The sequence below is a fragment of the Molossus molossus genome, unplaced genomic scaffold, assembly GCF_014108415.1.
Source record: "Molossus molossus isolate mMolMol1 unplaced genomic scaffold, mMolMol1.p scaffold_m16_p_8, whole genome shotgun sequence".
Classification (NCBI taxonomy): domain Eukaryota; kingdom Metazoa; phylum Chordata; class Mammalia; order Chiroptera; family Molossidae; genus Molossus; species Molossus molossus.
Window position 1 is genome coordinate 2199974 of NW_023425402.1, and position 17111 is coordinate 2217084.

The 17111-nt window shown below is 59.9% G+C and overlaps 1 protein-coding gene and 1 pseudogene across 1 annotated transcript; one reads left to right on the forward strand and one right to left on the reverse strand.

Annotated features, from left to right (window-relative positions):
* Window positions 1-1511: 1511 nt before the first annotated feature.
* Window positions 1512-4999, reverse strand: CDSN (corneodesmosin). The gene is made up of 2 exons (XM_036249021.1): window positions 4914-4999; window positions 1512-3239 (listed from the first exon to the last, which is right to left on the reverse strand). Exons 1-2 carry the CDS (start codon window positions 4996-4998, stop codon window positions 1543-1545), a joined length of 1782 nt encoding a protein of 593 aa, XP_036104914.1. The 5' UTR covers window position 4999; the 3' UTR covers window positions 1512-1542.
* Window positions 5000-9006: 4007 nt separating this feature from the next.
* Window positions 9007-16790, forward strand: LOC118621302 (annotated as a pseudogene).
* Window positions 16791-17111: the final 321 nt, after the last annotated feature.

The following is a 17111-nucleotide window of genomic DNA, read 5'->3' on the forward strand; positions in this document are numbered from 1 at the left end:
CATGGCCCCGTCTCACCCCCACGGCTCCACTCCCCCCCCCCTTCTCCACGTCATGGCTCCGTCTCACCCCCACGGCTCCACTCTCCCCCCACCCCCCTTCTCCACGTCATGGCCCCGTCTCACCCCGACAGCTCCACTCTCCCCCCACCTCCCTTCTCCACGTCATGGCTCCGTCTCACCCCCACGGCCCCATTCTCCCCCCCCCCTCTCCACGTCATGGCCCCGTCTCACCCCCACGGCTCCACTCTCCCCCCACCCCCCTTCTCCACGTCATGGCCCCGTCTCACCCCCACGGCCGAGTCAGCAAGAATAGAGAGGTCGGTGGCCCTGCCCTCTTCGCTCTTCCCCGGGCTGGGACAGTTTTCCGCAGAGCGTGTGGCCCCAGCTTGGTGCGTGCTACCACCTCTCACCCCTGCTTTCTTTACTCACCCCCCCCCCCCCAATAACAGTGCCAGCCTGGCTCCTTCTCAGACTCCAGGAAGCAGGTCTGGGTTGTGGTGTCCTGCCTTCGCAGGTTCCCACTGTCCTGGAACCCAGGACATTTTGCTCAGGACTCCCAGAGGGGTGGCGTGTTGGGGTGAGATCAACTCCTGGTCGCAGAGGGACGGGGTGGAAGGGGACGGGGAGGACCGCGCCGTGGGAGTGAGAGGGGGATGGGTTTGCTGGAGCAGGAGCTGGGAGAGGGCCCTCTGCTCTCATAGGCATAGGCATTGTTTCCTCCTTTGTGGCAGGAGCCGTAGGCATCAGCGTGACTACATATGAATGAAAATGGGACACATAAGACCTCTAGAGGCCTAGGAGATCACCACCCAGGTCCTAAGAGGATCCAGGGCTCTTCCAGGCAGAAAGTCACCCTGTAGTTCGCAGGGTTTATTGAAATGTCTGCCCAGGATCTAGAGAGCACGGTGCCCACCCAGGTCCCTGGGGATGCCCTGCACCTGCCTCCCCCAGGGAAGCCTGTGAGATCGAGGGACGTGGCCAGCAGGAAGGGGCAGAGAGGGGCCCCTGGGAGGCAAGGAGAGCGCTGGAGCGCGCCGATGCGTGGCGAGCGCTAGAGTGAGGCTGGCGGTGGGGCAGCAGGTGTGAGGGCCCAGGGCAGATCACGTGGTTGACCACATATCAAAGAGAGGTCAATGAACAGTGGCCATAATTTTCAGATAACCGTTAGACTGGTTTATTCATTAAGCGGAGAGCGGAGAGGACGCCTTGTCCTCGCATCAGAGTTACTCTGGGACATTCTAGGGGTTTCCCAGTCAACAACCTGAATGGGCAGGTCAGTCAATGGATGGTTGCATTTCAAAGAAATGGCAGAGGAAAGTCTAGGAATTGTTGTGGGACAGGGAAGGTGCTGCGGGAGAGGAGGAGGACAGGGATTTGGTGCCCATCATCTGGGAGATGAAGGAGGAAGACATGCTGCGGGGGATGTGCCACACTGGGCACAAGGAAGGAAACTGGGCTAATCCCATACCTGGGCCCCGGGCATGTGTGTGTGTGTGTGTGTGTGTGTGTGTGTGTGTTGCACATGCATGTAACAGAAGTGACTTATGGACTGTCACGTAACTGTCCTTGGGGCAGGAAGACTTCGGGGTCAGCTAGCTGGGGCCCCAGGGGCTTCACTTGGGCCAAGATGTCCCGGATGGAGCGGCAGGGCATCTCAGAGCCGCCGCAGGGCTGGGCACCAGCTGAGGGGTTGGCTTGGGGAGAGCCACTGGGACCTCCGCTCAGTGTCGAAGAGGAGACAGAATGGCAAGGGTGGCCAGCAGGGCTGGACATGCTGCCGCAGGGCTGAAGGATGATTTTGCCGCCGGACTGGGAGCTGGAGCTGTGGCTAAGCGAGCCCGTGCCTGGTGGGGAGCAGGGCCCCTGGGAAACACTGCTGCAGGGATGGGAAGGTGACCCAGAAGCACCGGCAACACTGGAGCTGCTGTGGACTCCAGAGCCGGAGGGGGAGCAGGGCCCCCTTGTGCGTGAGGAGCCGGTCACACAGAGCTGGACCCCACCAGAGCCCACTGGCTGGAACACGATGGCACTGGAGGCACTGTGGCTGGGCACAATGGGATTGCCGGAGAAGTATTTGCCCTCAGAAATGGGAGGCCCAGCTGCAAAGGAGGGCACCGCTGGGGAGCCTCTGACAGGATTATCTTTGGTGAAGTATCCAACAGGGTAGATTTTGCCCTCGCTGTAGGTCATGCCCGGGGCCAGATAACTGTTCGAGGAACCACCCACCACCTCATAGCCACCGTAGGGCTTTTCTATGGAGGTGATGGGGGGGCAGGGCTTGCCTGGAAGGCCACCGTTGCTGCAGGGGGCACCTTGCACCACTCCAGGGCCACCAGAGCCGTGCTGCTCCACTACCACCACCACTGGCCTTTGACCCCCAGACACGGAGTGGGAGCTGGAGATGTAGGGGCCTGAGTGGGAGACAATGGGCCCCCCGCTGCAAGGAGAGTCGGGGACATCTGCACTGCAGGGGTGCGAGTTAGAGTTGACTCTTTGGCCACCACTGCTGGATGCCCAGGAACTTTGGGAGACGGAGGAGCTCGAGCTTCCTCCCGACTGGGAAGAGCTTATCATGAAGTGGGTAGAACCACCACTGTTTGGCCGAGCTGGGCCAGACCCCAACTGGGAGGAGCTGGAGACACTGTGCAGACTAGAGCCAGACCCAGAGAAGGAGCTGCTCTGGGAGTACCCCGCCCCTGGCTTAAACAGCAGAGATCCCGAAGAACCACCCTGGGCCACACTGGAGCCACCAGAGCTGCTGGAGCCACTGGAGCCACTGGGGACACTGGAGCCACTTGGGACACTGGAGCCACCACTGGAACCGCTGGAGCCGCTGGAGCCGCTGGGGACACTGGAGCCACCACTGGAGCCGCTGGAGCCACTGGGGACACTGGAGCCACCACTGGAGCCGCTGGAGCTGCTGGAGCCACTGGAGCCACCACTGGAGCCGCTGGAGCCGCTGGGGACACTGGAGCCACCACTGGAGCCGCTGGAGCCACTGGGGACACTGGAGCCACCACTGGAGCCACTGGAGCTGCTGGAGCCACTGGAGCCGCTGGGGACACTGGAGCCACCACTGGAGCTGCTGGAGCCACTGGAGCCACCGTTGGAGCCACCGGAGCTGGAAGCGGAGCCACTGGAGCCTCCCTTCCCAATGAGACAGGGGTCATTGGGAGAGGTGATACGTGTAGGGTCTTTACAGGGGTCTGAGAAGGTCCCAATGCTCTTAGCCAAGGTCCCTGGGGAGGAAAGTCATGGTTAGTAAGGGCCCGATAGGCCTGGCTTCCACCCTCACCTTTCAGGCCCATCTCCATCACCTGCCTTTCCAGTTACCCCTGCGAGGGCCCAGAGAGAGTGTGGGCAGAAAAGGGAGGAAGAGGCTGTTGTCTCCAAAGGAAAGGGAGATGGCAGAATAAGGGTAATTCCCTTGTCTGGGAGGGCAGGGAGGGGCCAGGCCCCTGTCAGAAAAGAAAACAAGGCTGCAAAGTGGGAGGCCTGGAAGGAAGACACCAGGAGGGCGAAGGAGGACGATCGGCCTGTAGGACTGGTTCCAGAGAGACCACGGGCAGCAGCCTGACACAGGAGGAAGAAACCCCAGGTGAGACCTTGGGAACAGATGGGAGGAGAAGGTGCAGATGAAACAAGAGAGGATCTACTGAGGAAGGACAAACAGCAAAAGAGATGCTGAGAGGAGAGGAGGCCGGTGGCAGAGGGCAGGGCACTTAGGAAGCAGACAGGCAGCAGCTTCCTCGGGAGAGGCCCAGCCTAGGCGAGGATGGAAACTCTGCTCCCGACTCAGCACTGTGCACGCGGCGGAGCCGGGTGGGGCCGGCCTGTGCAGGGACCACTGCTGCTTCAGAACCTGCCGGTAGAGCCCAACAGGCACCGCACCCCAAGCCACCCTGCGGTCCTGGGCCAGCCCAGGGACACCCCATGAAACCTCCTGCGAGGCTCCTGACCAGCATCAGCTTCTCTCTCCCTGCCCAGGCATCGGTGAGCCCTGCCGCCCCCAGGCTGCTCCTGCCTTCGTCTCCCTAGAAATACAGAACCACCCTTTCCACTCCTCAGTGCACCCCCTCCAGTCCCCCTGCAGGGACAGAGCTGCTCACTGCAAGTCAGCTGACCTCGCTGAGCTTCAGTGTGCACTGCGGGAGCCGGGAGCCGGGCCTGCCCCCCTCCGCCCCTCCCGGCACTGAGCACTGAGGGCGGTGTGGGTGTGGAGGGCTCGAGGACCTTCCGCGCAATGCTCCGCACAATGCTCCGCGCCATCACTGCCCCGCTCCTCGACCCCGCCCCAGCAGCCAGGACTCACCCATGCTGTCCCAGTCCCTCCTAGGAGAAATCCTCTAGGCTCTCCACACAGCCGTGCCCTGTCCTCTGCTCCCCTCGACGCCACGCAGCCTGCCCCACCACGGGCCACGGAGGTCACCGCCAGTGCCCAGCCGACAGCCCAGCCGGGTTTGCTTTCTCTATGTGCTCTTGAGCACGTGCCCTGCCCACTCTGAGCCCCGCGCCCAGTGCAGAGGGGGGAGAGCAGATCTGCGGTTTTCTGAAGGTCGAAGATGCTGGAAGAGTGTCTGGCACGCGAAAGGCTCTACATATGGTAGTTGTGACTGTTACACATCTTCATCGTCCAGAACCCAGACAGCAACGTGCATATAACCGCAGAATTCCCAAAGCACCGTCACAGGCATCATTTGAGACTCACAGACAATCAGTAACCAACCGTATTTCAGAGTCTCAGCAAGTTTGAGTAACTTGCCTGGGCGGCAGGGCAGTGAGAAGCAGCCCAGAGCATGCTCCCCCTGCTGGGCTCTCCCGGACCCTAGACACGGTGTCCCCAAGGTGTCCCCTGCACAGTCCCCAGCCCTCCCCCAACCCCTCACTCCTTGGCCCCCCTTCCTGTCTCCTACCTGGCAGGAGGAGACCAATCAGCAGCAGGACCATTGCCCCTCGCCATGCCACACCCCCCATCCAGGCTCCCCGCGAGGAGCCCATCCTGGACTTCGTGGCCTTCTGACTGCCGGGAGCTAGTGGACACCCCGGCCTTTATGGCAGAGCTGGACATTCTCTGGGCAGGAGTCACTGTGGGGAGGGGAGGAGCGGGAGGCAGTGCCCAGGGGAAGTTGGTGTGGCAGGAGGAGCTGAAGTAATCAGTTGGGGTATCTGCCTACTCAGCAGCAGAGGTGGCTGTGGTGTGGGTACCGGTGGCCACAGCCCTGCTGGGTCTGCCTGGCTCCTTGTTGCCCAACCTGGAACCGGGCACTCTGCCCCAGCAAAGGCCACCCACTCTGGGGTGGCTACTCTCACCTTGGGGCCCAGTCACCTGGCTCCTTCCCCATGTTGGCCCATCCAGCTCCCCATCCTCCCACTTTGCAGACGGATGTGAGCATTTCAACTTCCCTTCTGCACCTGGGTCCTTGATCTGCCCCCTCTGCACCCCCACCACCTGGTTAACCAGGTTTCCATCCACGGCCCCCGGGGATCCACACTTTCCTCCAGATATAAGGGTCTGCACCCCTCCTGTGCCCCCTGCCAGGCGCCATGCCTGCCACACACCCCTCAAGTGTTCCATCAGCGAGTGAGTCTGTACCTCTCAGAAACGGAGAATCGGCCTTCTGAAACCCAGCTCCTTAACCGCTCCCTTCTGGGGCCCCTGGCGACAGCATGAGGGGTGCTAAGCCAGAGCCTCATCCTGGGGAGAGGCCTGGGCTGGGGACCCCTGTTGGCTGGGCCTCAGTCAGTCACAGGCCACTCACAGCCCCTCCCCCACAGCTGTGACCCTGATGCCATGGGTGAGCCAGAGCCTAATAAGGCTAATTGGGAAGGTGGTGGCCCAGCCGCCCATCAGCTGGCTCCAGGGCCGGGGTGAGCAAACAGGAAGGAGCATGAGTAGGACAACAGAGGCCAGGAGCCCGGAGGATGGAAGGCAGCACTGGAGGGTGGCAGGATCCGAGGAGAGGTGGTTCCTCCCAGGCATCCCCTCCCTCTGGCTTTGGCCCTGGCCCCACCCCAGTCACTTAATTGCTCACTGGTATTACCGAGAGTATCAGTATCGGGGGAGGTGCCTGGGAGGCAGGCCCTGCTGCTCTCTGCGGTTGTCCCTAGCCTCCCCCACCTCTCCCTGCCTCCTCGCCCAGACCCTGCCTCCCTCGCCGCTCCCTGGAGCCCACCTGGTCTCCCAGCCGCCGGTGCCAACGTCTGCGATGACCGAAGTGTCCTCAGTCTGTGCTAGAAGTCACCAGCCTGTGGCTACTGAGCACTAGGAATGGGCTAGTATAACTAACCAGAGGGACTGAGCTTTTAATTTTACCTAATTTACATTAATTAGACTGTAAATGGCCACATGCGGGCAGCGGCTCCCCTCCAGTGCAGCCGAGGTCCTGCCAGGAAATGAGAGTGGGTGGGAAGCCTGTGGGGCTGGGGAAGGGAGGGCGTGGGACAGCCTCCCCTGAAGAGGGCTGATGGGGGGGCCTACAACCCGATGACCTGGCTCAAGTTCCAGACCAGCTCTGAGCTGTGGTGACTCAGCAAGCTCTCCTGACCCTCATGTCCTCTTCTGTCAGGTGGGGTGTTTCAGACCATGCCTGCCGTACAGGTATTAGTGAATATCAAATGGGACATTATCAGGAAGATTAGATGGAACAAGAGGTGCAGACATTCAGCCAAGGAGCCGCAGTGTCCAGTCTGCACCCCCCACGGGCAGTGGGGGGAGCTCACCCCACAGTCCAGGCTCTTCACAGTCTCCAGCCCAGCTGGCCTAGCCTAGCTCCCCTGCCCCTCCGTCCCCTACACTACCCACAGGGGCTCCTTTCTAGTCAGCCGCTCTGCGCCCCTCCTGGCCGTGACTGTCCCCTCCCTAGACTCTCAGGCCCCACAGGGTGTCCCCGGGGGCGGCACTGGGAGTAGGGACGAAGGTGTGCAGGAGAAGACTCAGGCGAGCAGCCTTGTGTGGGAAGATGGGGAGGGACAGTGGGGCCTGCAAGGTGTTCCTTTCTAGCACAAACAGGTGTGAGCGTGTCTTGTTTTCTTCCTGCTGGCCCTCCCTTGCCGGCAGGCCTTGGCCGCGCAGCGCTGGAGGAGGCAGTCTCTGTGGGCCTGTCGCCAGCTCTCCGCCACCCCCAGCCTGCTGCGCAGCCGCATTCCTCCTCCCACTCCGTCCCCCGCCCACTCTGCCCACTCCTTCCACCCCATCCTGCCCCGCTCTGGGCGCTGCTGGCCATGAGCCCCCTCTCAGCTCAGGCAGCAAAAATCTGAAGCTAATGGGGCCCAGGAGGGCAGGGGAGGGACACTGGCTGAGTGCCAGCCCCGGCCTGGCCACCTTCTGGCCGCTCACCAGGGAGCTGGTGACCACCACTGCGGTCCCAGTGACAGTTCCCCTACCCGCCAGCGAGTGCCCGGCCCAGTGGACGGACTGCGGGCGAGTGTGGGTGGCCCACAGCAAACCCCACCAGACAAAACCAAACCTAACGCACAGGCCTTCCATAGGCGAGAGATGGGGGACCCCTGCTCCTGTTGAAGAAGAAAGTAGGTCTGGTCGCTGCGCGCGCCCTGTGCTCTATGCTGTGTCCCCCGCTCAGCGCCTGGCACTGGCTCCTCTGGGTCCTGCCTTGGAAGCTGCCACAAGAAGGAAGAGGGACTGTCCCCGTCCTCAGGAGCTCAGGAGCATCGAGAGAAGGCGGGCGGAGAAAGGGGGCCGGCGTCTGGCTTCCCGGGACCTGAGGACGGAGGAGAAGGGCAGGGAGCCTGATGCTGCTGAAGACAGATTGAGAAGGAGCGCTGGCCTGAGTCGGCACAAAGAGTGGGCGGCCCGATGGGAAGGCTGCGCCCAGCACTGCAGGAGGCCGCGACACCAGGCTGCAGGAGGCCAGAGGGTGGGACAGCTCGGTCAGGGACAGACCACCACGGCCTGGCTGCCACATGTCTTCCCAGTACCGCAGGGTGCTCTGGGGTTGGACCCTCAGCAGCAAAAGACTTTGAAAGGACTCAAACCCAACCTGGTGAACTTCAATGTCCAAGCAGGTCCATCCCTCTCCCCGGACACCACGCTGTAGTGAAGGCGGTGGCCCCGGCAGGGCAGACTGCGGACTCCTCGCGAGGCGTCAGGCACACAGAGGAAGCTGTCTTCCCGCGCTCTCTCCGCGTTTGTTCATGGGGCCTGCCTGGCAGGAGCCTGCGGCCCGGCCCTGGTAGACCTGAGGCTCAGGCCTGAGACAGAAGAAAAGGGAGTGACAAAAACAGGGAGAGGAAACGGCTAGAAAAGGAGTTCATTCTGTGACAGGGAGAGGTGGAGAGACCACCAGAGCCACGCAGCCCTAGGACCTGTGGGCCCTTCCCCTCCTCTCTGCTCTGCTCCCCTCTTCTGCTTCTCCGTCACACTCCCTCGGGGCACTCAGCTCTCCTGCGGCCACTGTCCCCTCCCTCACCTGGTCCACTCCCAGCCGCAGTGGGGATGGTGACCTGAGTCATCCACTCTCCACCTGGTCCCTCTCGTGACCAAGAACGCCTGTGTATTCGGGATTTCTTCCCAGCCTGGAGAGGCTGGGTCCTCTAGCCCAGGCGTGCCCACGTGACCAGCTAAAGTGTAGATGACCAAGGGCAGAATCCACATCCGTCTGGCCTGACTCCTTTGCCCTCTCTGCTCAATAGACTGCAGCACATTCTCTGGGCAGCACCACGGGGCCTCCGATATGAGCATGGGAGGCACTTGGTGATTTTTTGGAACAAAATAATGAATGGACATGTCTAGGCTACCCTTCCCCTTTCCACCTTATTCTGGAACACATTCCCTTCCTCTGCTTCCCGTGCCTTCATCCCCCCCCCCCCTTGTATAAAGCCCACTGTGGGTGCAGGGTGGGCCACATCCAAGGCCGAGGCCTGGCCTCCGGGAGCGCTCCTCCAGCCGGGCAGTCAGCAGGCACATGAACTTGGCTCTGACACTGTGCTCTCTCATGGGCCCTCATTGCTCACTGGTGACGTCCCCTGAGCCACTCTCCTTGGCACGGGATGCTCTTCTGTCTGATGCAGCACACGGCCATCAACAAGCAGCAGAGCTCACTGGCCGAGACGAGGAAGCCATGGGCCGTGCAGAGCAGGGATTCCGGGTGATGCTGGCAGGGACCCCACTCCAGCACAGCGTGCCCACTGAGACCCCTGCTCAGGTGTGATCTCAACTCGGCCCCCCCTCCTCCTCCTCCACTCAGCCCCAGTCCTTCAGTCTGTCCTCTAGGACTGACCCCTGCACTTGGCATTCCCAGCCTCCACTGTCACCCTTCCTGTGCCCTGTCCTCACCCCTTACAGCCCTGCTGGCACCCTCCAAGGGACCTGGAGCACTGCGGCTGGTACACAGGAGTGAGGACGCGGCAGAGCTGGGGCATCTTCAGGCTGTGAATCCTGAAGAGGAAGAATTTGGGAGGTGGGGGCTCTGCCACCATTCTCCCCCCACCCCTTTTCCCAAGCAGCAGGGAGTCAGCTAAGTGATGGCCATGATCCCTGGGCCCCACACTCCATTGCTCTGTCACAGCCATGTGGCCACCAGCTCTGTCTTGTGAAGAGGTGAACACAGAGGCTGTGATTAGTTCTCAGAGTAACAATAATATTTGTTCTCTTCCCTGTTCCACGGACTGAGTGCCAGGAAACCGGCACTCATCATGGCCTCATTGTGCTCACTGGTCAGTCATTCTTTCCACTGGGGCTATTAACACGTTTTATTGCTACTGGTCACCCAGAATTAGGGAGCCCGATGCAGAGGGCTGAGCGGGAGGGCTGAGAGGAACGCATGGCTCAAGTCTGAGTGAGCTTCTGAGAGGCAGAGGCATGTGCCCGAGGATGCTGGGAGTGTGGAGCTTCTAGGGGGATCGAGTGGACCCATGCTCCCTCCTCCTATCCGGTCTGGACCGCCGGCTGAGAGCGTCCGGCAGGGAGCTTCTCTCCCCTTGTCCCAAACCTGTGCCCAGGCTGAGCACCCAGCTCTGCTCTCTACGAGGACGAGAACCAGAGAGTGGGCAACACTGAGTCCTCGCCAGGGTGTCACAGCCCACTCATCACAGACGGCTCGGCCCTGCGGCTCAGTGACCCTCGCACAGAAGTTCTTCTCTGTCACATTCTGGGTTAAGGCGCTGCCATGTGGGGCTCCCTGGAGCCCAGCCGGGTTTCTCCTCCTCGAGGCCCCAGGGCCTGACTCACGCCCTCAGTCCATTCTGTCCTCGCTCTCTGTCACCCCCCAGAGGCCCTCCCCACGTTCCTGTGACAATGTGCCCCTGCCCAGGGGCCCTCGCAGCGCTCCTCGGGCCTCAGAGCCGCCGGCTCCCCGAGGACGCAGTGGTCCGCAGCGGGGAGTCGGGAAGGAAAGTGTGCACCCCGGGCCAGGCCGCCTGTGCCCGCATTGTCCCGAGGGCTGGGCCTGCGCCGCCCCGCCGCGCCTCCCGCACCTGACTCTCTGAGACGGTGACCTTGGCAACTGAAGGGCTGTGGGGGGCCCAGGGAGGCAAGAGCGGCCCTGAGGGGTCTCCAGGCCGCCCTCTGGCGGGAGAGCATGAACACGCGAGGAACTGAGGCTCAGCATTGCGTGAGGATTTAGGCAGGAGTCAGACCCCTGAAGTCCTGCCCCAAGTCACAAAGGACGGACGGCAGAGTAGGGACAAAGGCTCGAGCCCCAGTCCGACGCTGTCACCTCTCTCCTGCCTGTCTGCCGCATCACAGGAGCTGAGATTATGCTGCAAAAGGCAGAGCTGAGGATAAGCTCTGTGGATCCTGGGGGAAGAAACGTGGCAAATGTGGTTCAATTCAAGAAGTGTTTTGAGCCAGTGCCAGGCACCTGGTGGGCACTTCATTAAAGAGTAGAGGGAGAACATGTACAGAAAGAGAGATGAGGTTTAGAGCAAAGCAAGTCTGTGGTCAGATTTGAACCGCGCAATTGGCAGTCGGGATTCCCTCCTTGGCTCCTGCCTCCGGGTGCACCGCTAATTCATCTTCTATCACGTGTTGCCATGACTGACGTGTGTTTCCTCCCCGGACGCAGAGCTCCTGAAACTGCGTCCCGGGCGGCCATCGCCCGGCACCCCACACAGCACATGCCCAACGCGGGGCTGCGGCACAGGCAGCGGTGAGCACGGGAGTGGTCTGCGGTTTCGCCGCCAGAGGTCGTCAAAGAGCAGACAGCCGTGTCCCCGGTCCAGTCACATCCGCCTGCCCAAAGGCCAGGGGCTATGCCCCAAGCTTTCTCAAGCTAATTCCGCTTCCATTGTTAGATTATACCATGGTGCTCAGTCTAGGCTCTTTCCTTTCTTTGGCCAAGCATTTGACATGTCCAAGAGACGGAGTTATTGTTCCCTAAATCTGTAGTCCTATTCTATCATTTAATTCCACGACTCCATTGACTGTAAGATGCAAGTGTCCCCGCTGCATTCCACCCTCAGTGAGGTCAGCCACAGCAGATGACAGGTGAGCACTGTCTAATCTGGGTGGATAAGTGCGCAGTGGGTCCCTGGTGCTAATCCTTACCATCTAGTCCCACTCAGTCTCCTCCCAACTAATAAACACAGCACGTTTGGGTGCCAGTGTGCAGCCCATTGATAGGTATTAAAATCTCCTATTACCTCATGCCTCCCCCTTCTCTCTCTTACTCACCCACCTGTCATGTGAAACTGGGAAGAACTGGTTTGGAGCCAGGCAGTCTGGCGCCCAGTGTGGACTTCGGCATTCGTGTTAGGCCTTGGACTGGTGGTCACCTCCCTCGGCAGAAGCTTCCTCGCCTGTGAAGTGGGCTAGTACTCTGCTGTGAGGGCAGGAGAGAAGCGAGGCGCACAGAGACAGCAAGGGCCGTCCTGCCTCCCACAAGCTCATGCCTTACTAGAGAAAGGCATGGAAACCAATAATACTGTGGAAATTAAGCAAAACAGCAAGCCCCCAAAATCCTTCCTGGGCACATCAGGGACTCGGTTCCTTTCCCTCACTTTCTCCATCGGGGACTTTTCTGTTTCCATGCCCAATGAACTCCATGTCACTGGCCTGGGAGGTCTCTGAGGATCAGCTTGAGGGGTCCAGACTTCCTTCTTCCCTTAGTGAACAAAGAAGGGGTACTGCAATGATTCACAGATTCCTAACTGGGCAGATCATGGTGGGCAATCATGCCTGTCCCTTGTCCCTGAGCACCTACGGTAGCACTTTGAAATGCCAGAAAGCACGCCCCTCGAAGGGGTAACCACACTCAAGAGAGCAAAAGCTGAACGTTCCTGGCACCTGATCCCACCTGCCTCTCTCTGGCCCTCAGTCATCTTCCTTACATTCCTTTCTTAACCTCAAATGCATAAAAGAAGCTGAAAACTGTTAATCTCAGGAGCATTTGGGGTCTTGCTTCCTGGCACATATCGACGGTTTGACTCAATTAAACTCATATAAATCATTTTTCTTTTTAACAAAATTGTCTTTATTGTTTTTTTACCACCTCACAGAGCATCAGTGTCAACCCCTCCCAGGAATAGGGTATTTGAGGAAATACTTGTTTGGCTAACTACTCATCAATAAGGGGAGGTTTAATTAAAATAGTAATAGCCTGGCTGGTGTGGCACAGTGGTTGAGCGGCGACCCTGCACCAATAGGTCCCAGTTCAATTCCCGATCAGGGCACATGCCAGGTTGTGAGCCCGATCCCCAGTGAGAGGCATGCAGGAGGCAGCAGTTGATGTTCTCTCACTGATGTTTCTATCTCCCTCTCCTTTCCTCTCTCTCTAAAGTCAATAAAGAAAAAAATGTTTTTTAAAATAAAAATAAATAAATGCAATAACAACGCCCTGGCCAGGTGACTAAGTTGGCTGGAGCTTCGTCTCATTCACCGAAAGGTTCGAGCTGGATTCCTAGTCGGGGCACATGCCCAAGGTGGGAGTTTGACCCCTGGTCGGCAGGAGCACAGGAGACAACCGGCTAATGTTTCTCTCTCACATCAGTGTTTCTCTTCCCTCCCCCTTCCTCTGTCTCTCAAATCAATAAAAACATATCTTCAGGTGAGGATTAAATAAATAAATAAACTAACGATGACTATGATCAATAACAAAATGTCAAACTAATAAAAAAATAATAAGAATTTTTTAAAAAAGTAAATAATAAAATGTCCCCTATGATCTGCTAATATAGTTGGTTGAAGCTTTGAGAAAAAGAACTCCCTCTGTCTGGGAAGGGCCAAAGTGTGCTTGGAGACCCCCCAGTGGGCTTGTGGGTGCCCTTATTAATACCCTCCCCATCCCATCCTTGTCCAGGAATTATCTCCCGGGGTGAATTAGATGACAATGTCAGTTGTCTCACGGGGCCCCTCCCTGTTCCCAGCCCCACCAAGCTCCTCCCCAGAGACAAAGGACTCGCAGGTGTGTTCCCCACCCCACCCCCCACCCTCCATGCCCTCTCCCCTCCACCTCTGTCCTCTGGCCTCTCCTCTTCTTCATCTCTTCATCACTCCTCCTCTGGACAGCTTTCCGCCCCTTCCTTGGATACCTCCTTCTCTACCACCTTTCCCTCCACCTGCCTCGCACCTCCTTCACCACATCCTTCCCTCGCTTCTCCAGCTGCCTTTGCTCCAGATCGGAGCCTGTCCTCCCACCCGGACCCTCAGCAAGACTGGGATATGCCCCACTTGGTTTCGCTGGGGGTTAGACTGTGCTCAGCTACAACCCCAGACTGCCCCCAGGCACCTGGCCTTGGGCAAGGGACTGAGGGGCCCCCAAGGCAGAAGAGGGGCCAGTTAGTTTACTCCCGGGTCTGCACAGGTTGGGCAGGGAGCAGAGGAGAAGGTGGGATGAGAGCTGAAGTCAGCTCACCAGGTACCAGGTCCTGGGAACCCAGGCCAGCCTCCCAGGCACCACCCCAGCCGTGCTCCCCAGTCTGAATTCCCACGTGTCCCAGACCAGCGGGAGCCTGGCATTCCTCGGGCTCTGGGCTGCCTCACATCTCTGGGTCCTGGGATTTGCTGGTCCTGCCAGAGGCTGTCACAAGGAACAGGGAGCAATCTGATTCAGGGGCTGTTCTGAGACCTGGATCAGGGAGGCTGTGGGACTCAGAGATCCCTGGGGGCAGAGATGTCCAAGGCTTCCTCTTCATGGGGTCTGCAGTCCCCTCGCTGCCCGTGGAGGCTGGCGCCATGAGGCCTCCAAGCAGCTGCGGGCTGCTGCGGGCACCTCGGCCCTTCTCGTCAGGAGCCTGTTGGGGGACAGTGTGGAGGGGCTGGGACAACAGACCATGCTGCCAGCCTGCAAGTGCCGATGGCCCAGGGACCAAGCAAACAGAAAATGCAGTTTCTTAGGGCGACACCCTTCACCCCACACCTCCCTGCCGCATTACACGCTGACGCAGGTGTTCCCGTCCGCTGGGCACAGCTCCTGAGCCCACCCACACCTACCTACTCTCCTCCAAACAAACTGTCCAACAATACCTCCATCTTTTCCAGATGACAAACCCTTCACTCTAACCATTTCAATCTGCTTTGTTGCCCAAACTCACCGTTCATTCACTAATGAATTCAGTCATTCAGCCACCCAGGTGATAGCTGATTTTCGGTCCACTTGGTTGGGTTATGGGATGCCCAGAGAGCTGGCACAACCCTGTTTCTAGGTGTGTCTGTGAGGGTGTTTCTGGAAAAGATCAGCATTTGAATTGGCGACTGAGCACTGAAGATTCACCCTCACCAATGTGGGTGGGCGCCATCCCATCTCTGAGGGGTGAATACAACGAAACCGCAGAGGAAGGGCAAATGTCCTCCCCTTGTGAGCTGGGACAGCCGGCTTAGCCTTCGCCTGGACACTGGCGCTCCTGGCCGCCCTCTGGGACAGGGACCCACACCATCCTCGCTCCTGGCGCCGACTCCGGCGCGGCACTGCACTGCCCTTCCTAGCCGTGCAGGCTGCCTGCGGGCGGCAGGTCGTGGCTCGGGTCCCAAGTCCCGAGTCCCGAGCTAGTTTCTACCATGAAACGCCACTGTTTTAGTCTATCGGTTCCGTTTCTCGGGAGAACTGTGACTAACAACATTTAGGGTCCTTGAAGGCCCAGGTACTGCATTTTGTGTGAGGGGCACACAGAGGAACAAAGAAATGAGAAATGCAGTGGTTAAAACCAGAGACACTGGCACATGACAGGCCTCAGTTCAAATCCCATTTGCCATTTGCCCCTGCGCGACCTCACAGGACTGTCCCTCTCCATGGCCTGTTTCTCTCTTCTCCCAAATGGTGATAATGATGGGGCTTTTGTGCAAAGTAAGCGAGAGCTTAACCCTCAGGGCATTTGACAACAGCAGCCACACAGCACAGGAGCTGTGACGGTTTGCAGTGAACTATACCTTGCATCTTAGGTTGATCCACCAGAAGCAGGTCCTGGGACAAATATTCAAGTAAAAGGGATTATTAAAAAGTGATGAGCCCGGCTGGTGTGGCTCAGTGCTTGCGGCCAACCCTGCACCAAGAGGTCGCCGGTTGGATTCCCGGTCAGGGCACATGCCCAGGCTGTGGGCCCCATCCCCAGTGGGGGGCGTGCAGGAGGCGGCCCGTCCATGTTCTCTCATCGATGTTTCTGTCCCCCCACCTCTCAAATCAATGAAGAAGAAAAATTTTTAAGTGATGAGCCCCACAGAGGGAGTGGGGGAGAGGTGGGGGGGGGAGAGAGTCGGCAGTTCCTCCCGCGCATGTCTCCCCCGCCCGGCAGCAAACGGTTGGCCCTGCGAGGCAGGGCGCTAGACGTTCCCGCCCGAGAGGCCGGGCTGCGCGGACGCCGTGGGGGAGGCGGGGCAGGCGGGGCAGGCGGGGCAGGCGGGGCAGGCGGGGCAGGCGGGGCAGGCGGGGGAGGCGGGGGAGGCGGGGGAGGCGGGGCGGGCGGGGGAGGCGGGGCGGGCGGGGGAGGCGGGGCGGGCGGGGGAGGCGGGGCGGGCGGGGCGGGCGGGGGAGGCGGGGCGGGCGGGGGAGGCGGGGCGGGCGGGGGAGGCGGGGCAGGCGGGGCAGGCGGGGCAGGCGGGGCAGGCGGGGGAGGCGGGGCAGGCGGGGGAGGCGGGGCAGGCGGGGCGGGCGGGGCGGGCGTCCCCTCCTCGCCGCAGCGAAGGTTTCCGCCCCCAGGGCGGAGGCGGCGCCCAGGATCCGCCTTCCCCAGGCAGGACGTTCAGGGCCACGGACGCTGGATGTCCCTGCACCGTCGGTTGGTAGCTGACAGCAAAGATAAAGAACCCGAAGTCGTCTTCATCGGGGACTCCTCGGCCCAGCTAATGCACAGTGGAGGCACGGCGGGAGCCCCCCTCTCCCCTGCACGCCTAACTTTGGCATTGGCGGCCATGGCACGCAGCACGTGCTGTGGCGGCTGGAGAACCGGGCGCCCCACACATCCGCCCAGGACTCTGGTGGTCCGGGTGGGTACGAACAACCATGGGCACACAGCAGAGCAGGTCGTGCCGCTGGTGAACCAGCAGCAGCCCCAGGCTCCGGTCGTGGTCTGGGCCTGCTTCCAGAGGCCAGCACCCTAACCCACTTCGTGAGAAACACCGACAGCCGAGCGAGCTGGTACCAGCGGTGTTGGCTGGCCACCCACGGGCCCACTTCCTGGATGCTGACCCTGTTTGTGCATTTAGATGGTACCATAGCTACCATGACATGAATGATTACCTGCATCTTAGCCGCCTGGGCTACACACCTGCCTGCCAAGCCCTGCACTCCCTGCTTCTGTGCCTGCTGGCCAAGACCAGGGTCAGAGTGTCCCTCTGCCAGAGCCCACACTCTAAGCATCTGCTTTCCTGTAACATTAAATTCTTGTTCTTCAAAAAAGAGTGATGAGCCCTGACTGGTTTGGCCTGCAGACCAATGAGTCGTGAGTTCGACTCCAGTCAAGGGCACAGACCTTGGTTGCAATTTGACCCCAGTGTGCAGGAGGCAGCCAGTTGATTGTCCCTCTCACATTGATGTTTCTCTCTCTTTCCCTCTCCCTCTTTCTTCCTCCCTCCCATTCTATCTGAAGATAAATAGAAAAATATCAAAAAGTGATGAGGGTAGCAGCCTAGCCGGTGTTGCTCAGTGGTTAGAGTATCAGCCCATGCACCACAGGGTCTTGGGTTCGATTCCCAGTCAAGGGTATTGTAACTGGGTTATAGGTCC

What these genes read in the sequence shown, in the direction of transcription:
- CDSN (XM_036249021.1), bottom strand. Translation starts at nt 4,998, where the DNA reads ATGGGCTCCTCGCGGGGAGCCTGGATGGGGGGTGTGGCATGGCGAGGG. An exon ending in GATTGGTCTCCTCCTGCCAG is followed by an intron (nt 3,240 to 4,913) that starts GTAGGAGACAGG and finishes TTTCCTCCCCAG; the next exon opens with GGACCTTGGCTAAGAGCATT.